At 49.8% G+C, this 3,862-nt stretch overlaps 1 protein-coding gene across 1 annotated transcript; it reads left to right on the forward strand.

The window, feature by feature from the left end:
• Nucleotides 1-1,499: 1,499 nt before the first annotated feature.
• Nucleotides 1,500-3,149, forward strand: TMEM200C (transmembrane protein 200C; the record flags this gene model as incomplete). The annotated part of the gene is made up of 1 exon (XM_080611433.1): nt 1,500-3,149. One exon carries the CDS (start codon nt 1,500-1,502, stop codon nt 3,147-3,149), a length of 1,650 nt encoding a protein of 549 aa, XP_080467559.1.
• Nucleotides 3,150-3,862: the final 713 nt, after the last annotated feature.

Genomic DNA, 3,862 nt, shown 5'->3' on the forward strand with positions numbered 1-3,862 from the left:
CGAACCGGCAATTACAGCAAAGGGTGCCCCGATAATTACACTTTTGCGTCAACAAGAAATGTTGTGTGGTTTTGGGGTTTTTTTTATTATTAAATAAATAGTTAAGTGATAGGAAAGAGAAGACAAGTCTCTGCTCTTTGTTTTGAGCGTGCAGTACCTCGGAGAGTAATTTAACAATGTCCCCTCTGACAATACCCTTCTTTTTCCGGGGGAAAATACAAATGGAGTAAATGGGACACGAAATTACCGCATACATGGCGAATCTGGGAATGGAATAGAAAATAAATGAGATTTAGAAGCTGTACGGGGGAAGGGAAGCAAGTTATTTTTTTTTTAGGTGCTTTCTTAATCGACTTTCAGTGCAATTAATTGAACTTTGCAAATCGTGTTATATTCGGTGCTGTCATCTTTTGCTCCCTCAAAGAAAAAATAATCAGACACTCAGAAGGGGAAAGGGGACCCTGCTCCGCGGTAGCATGAAGGGATATCTTCCAAAAAGAATTGTAACAGTGCAGGAATTGCTCCTACGCGCTCTGTTTTGTAGCTGGGATCATTGGAACTGAGAGCTGACTTCTGATGGTCTGGCAGAACAAAAGCCATGAGTGCTGAACGTTTAGCCCCCTGCCAGTTTCCTCCAAGAGGTCATTGTCAGTTCCCGGGGTGACTCGAAAGGGTTCACTCCGCCTTTAGTAAGATTTGACATGCCATCTCTTACCTGTCAGCCACCATCTCCCCTTTCTGGGGGCGGGGATTTCACCACCGTTACATAACTGTTACCTGGAGCTTCACACGTGTTCCCAAACCAGGGATGCCTCTGGACCGCAGGCAGGAGATGGATTTCTGTAATATTGCAGATCAAATGCAAGTGGCTAGGAAGAAACTTTCGCAGGGCACCGCTTTCCAGTGTACAAATGTGACTTTCCCTTGTGACTTTCCCACTCATTTGAGACAGGCAAGTAATATATTAACCCTCCCACCAGTAATATGTAAGTCATGTAATGAAACAAATGGTGTCTGAGATCAAACATGCTGCCTTCGTGCTTTTATTTCCCCCATCCTCTCACATCCTGGATGACACCGCTAGCTGCAGTCAGTGTGCAGTGTAACCCCAGACCTTGCTAGGGAGTGGGACTCAGCATGCTCTGAGCTCCAGTGCTTTGCAAGCTCCTTCTGAGACCAGCTTTTTGTTTACACTGGCAGATACTACTTCCCCTGTCATTTACCTAGAGTGTAAATAAAGTAGCTTTTTGGCAAGAGTGTATTAGGGCACACCGCTGATTTGATGCTGTCAGTCCTCACACACCAGAGCTGTGTGGGCAAGGGAGATCAGCCTATTTGTGTCAACCCTGTCCCACTTGTTGAGGGTTTTAATTAGCAGGAGGAACAGAAGAAACACCTTTTGTACTGCACATCTGCCCCTGGTCCTCACCCTTTTCCCTTCTCCTTTTCACTGCAGGAGCTGGAGTGGCCATAGGGAGCAGTGCTCTGGGTAGCCAGCCATGATCGCCACTGGAGGCCTCCTGAGGATCTCAGCTAGGAAACAGGACCCCTTGCGACCCCAAAGCCAAGTCCCCAAGCGCAAACGCAAGGCCAAAAAGAAGCGCAAGAACGACGTGGTGGTGGTGAAAGGCAAGCTCAAGCTGTGTTCCCTCTCGGGGCTCATCGCCCTCTGTGGCATCCTGGTTCTACTGGTGGGCATTGCCTTAGCTGTGGTGGGCTACTGGCCGAAGCCCAGCCAGGTGTACAGAGAAGGCAGCTTCGGCGGAGGCCGGCACCTGTCACCACAAGGTGGCACCCCCAAAAACCGCTCCCGGAGCCAGGAAGGGGCACAAGCAGGGGGCCATCCAGAGTCGTCTCCCAGAATCAACACCTCCACCACTGCTACCACCTGGGGGTCCCCACAGTCTTCCCCCACCTCCTTGTCCCCTCAGGCTTCAGTGGGTTTCCTTTTCCATCTTTTCTCAAGCTACTTGCATTCAGACAAGCTGAAGGTGCTGGGCCCCCTCATCATGGGTATTGGCATCTTCCTGTTCATCTGCGCCAATGCAGTATTGCATGAGAACCGTGACAAGAAGACCAAGATCATCAACCTGCGTGACCTTTACTCCACTGTCATCGATGCCCACAGCCTGCGGACCAAGGATGGAGGCACCCTGGCCTCGGCCCCTCTCAATGGCTTTGTCAACTACGTGCAGTCCCGGAGCCTGGAGCTAAAGCCTGGCGGTGAAGGCCTGGGTGCTACGGCCATGCTGGCCAAGAGCTCCTGGCCACCAGGGCTGGCTGTCTCGCTTTCCCCGCCAGACCTGGCATCCTCACCACGGCGTTTGTCTTTCTGCACCCCACCACAGCCGCCCAGCCTGGCCGAGGCTGTGTACAGCATCTACCAGGAGCGTACTGACCTTGCTGGCCACACTGTCACTAGCCCACCCTGCAGCCCACCGGAAAGCTGGGGCCGGTGCAGCACAGCCAGCTCCATTGTCAGCTCTTCTCTGAGCGCTTTTGCCCTCTTGCCCTTGGCACCAAGCAGCAGAGGGGGTGGATGGCGGAGGCCCCCTGGTGAGAGGGGAGCCCGGGAGATACCACGGGGGGAGTTTGAACTGAGCCTGACTGACCTCAGCAGCAGTCACGTCAAGGGAGGCTGTGGGATGAGGAGGCACAAGCTGGTTCTCAGGCGGCAGAGCACCAGCTGCTTGCCTGATGCCAGGTGTCCCCTTTCCCCAGAGCCACCTCGGTCCCCAGCTGTCAGCAGGGACCTGGACTCTAGCCTCTTGGTAAAGGCATCTTCTAGCTACTCCAAATCTCTTGATCTGGGGGAGTCGCCCCCCTCATCCCCTCCTGCCATCATCAGGACGGACTCCCAGAGCTCCCAGTCTGAGCGTTCCAGCAGCAATAAGGGCTACAGCCACCTGGAGGAGGCAGGCACCTCCTTGGAGTCAGTTGCCAACACCTCAGCCAGTAAAATCCAGGACTGTGAGGAGGAAGCACCTGAGAAGACAGACCCTCTCAAGGCTACCAGCAGAGAGCAAACAGGAAAGCAATCCCAGCAAACTCAAAGACAGTACACAAATAAAGAGAAACTGTTTATGATTTCTAGGTCGCATGCTGCATTAGGGCTGGAGGACGGGGAACTGGAGAGTACTGGCATCTAAAAAAACCAGAGAAGGCACAAGGACACCTTGCAACCCTCCACACCTTCCTCCCCTTCTCCATCTCCTTGTTGACTTAGGAAACCAATCAATATCCAAAGAGCTGCAGTATGTTACCCTTGAAAATTGAATTCCGTATAGCCTGTAGATGACTTCAGGAAGAAAAAGAAAATCCTTTCTGTCTGATCGTGATTGTATATTTCATGCAAGCCAAATTGTATTAAATATCCACAGTCCTGCAAGTTCTTTGGATCAGATTAATACAATTTCAGACAGTGTAACTGTGCACTTTACTGTTTTGATTTCCAAGTGCCCCTTCTTCTCCTCTGATTTCTTTCTTGCTGATTTGCCACTAACTGCTTGAAAACTGCAGGCATCTTTTTAAGCTCAAGAGCAGCGTGGTCTTCACATCAAGAAAGATGAGCTCTCTCTTTGTTTTGGTTCAATCACTAAAAAGTTTGCAAGGCCTTAAGGATGACATACCTTGACAAAGAATGAGTTTGTTTAAATTCTGGGGAAAAAAAGACAATTCAGAAGATACTGGAGCAGAACAGAGCTCTGATGATTTAGTTAAAACCATTGCATTCCTGAATCCAAAATACCTACTACTATGTTATACTTTATTAAGTATTATTACACATGTATTGACTAATAGCATTAAAAGATTTTTCTTAATAAAACATTTACAAACAAAACTGCCACACAAAAAAAAAGGT

Source organism: Psittacula echo, assembly GCF_963264785.1.
Source record: "Psittacula echo genome assembly, chromosome: 2".
NCBI lineage: Eukaryota > Metazoa > Chordata > Aves > Psittaciformes > Psittacidae > Psittacula > Psittacula echo.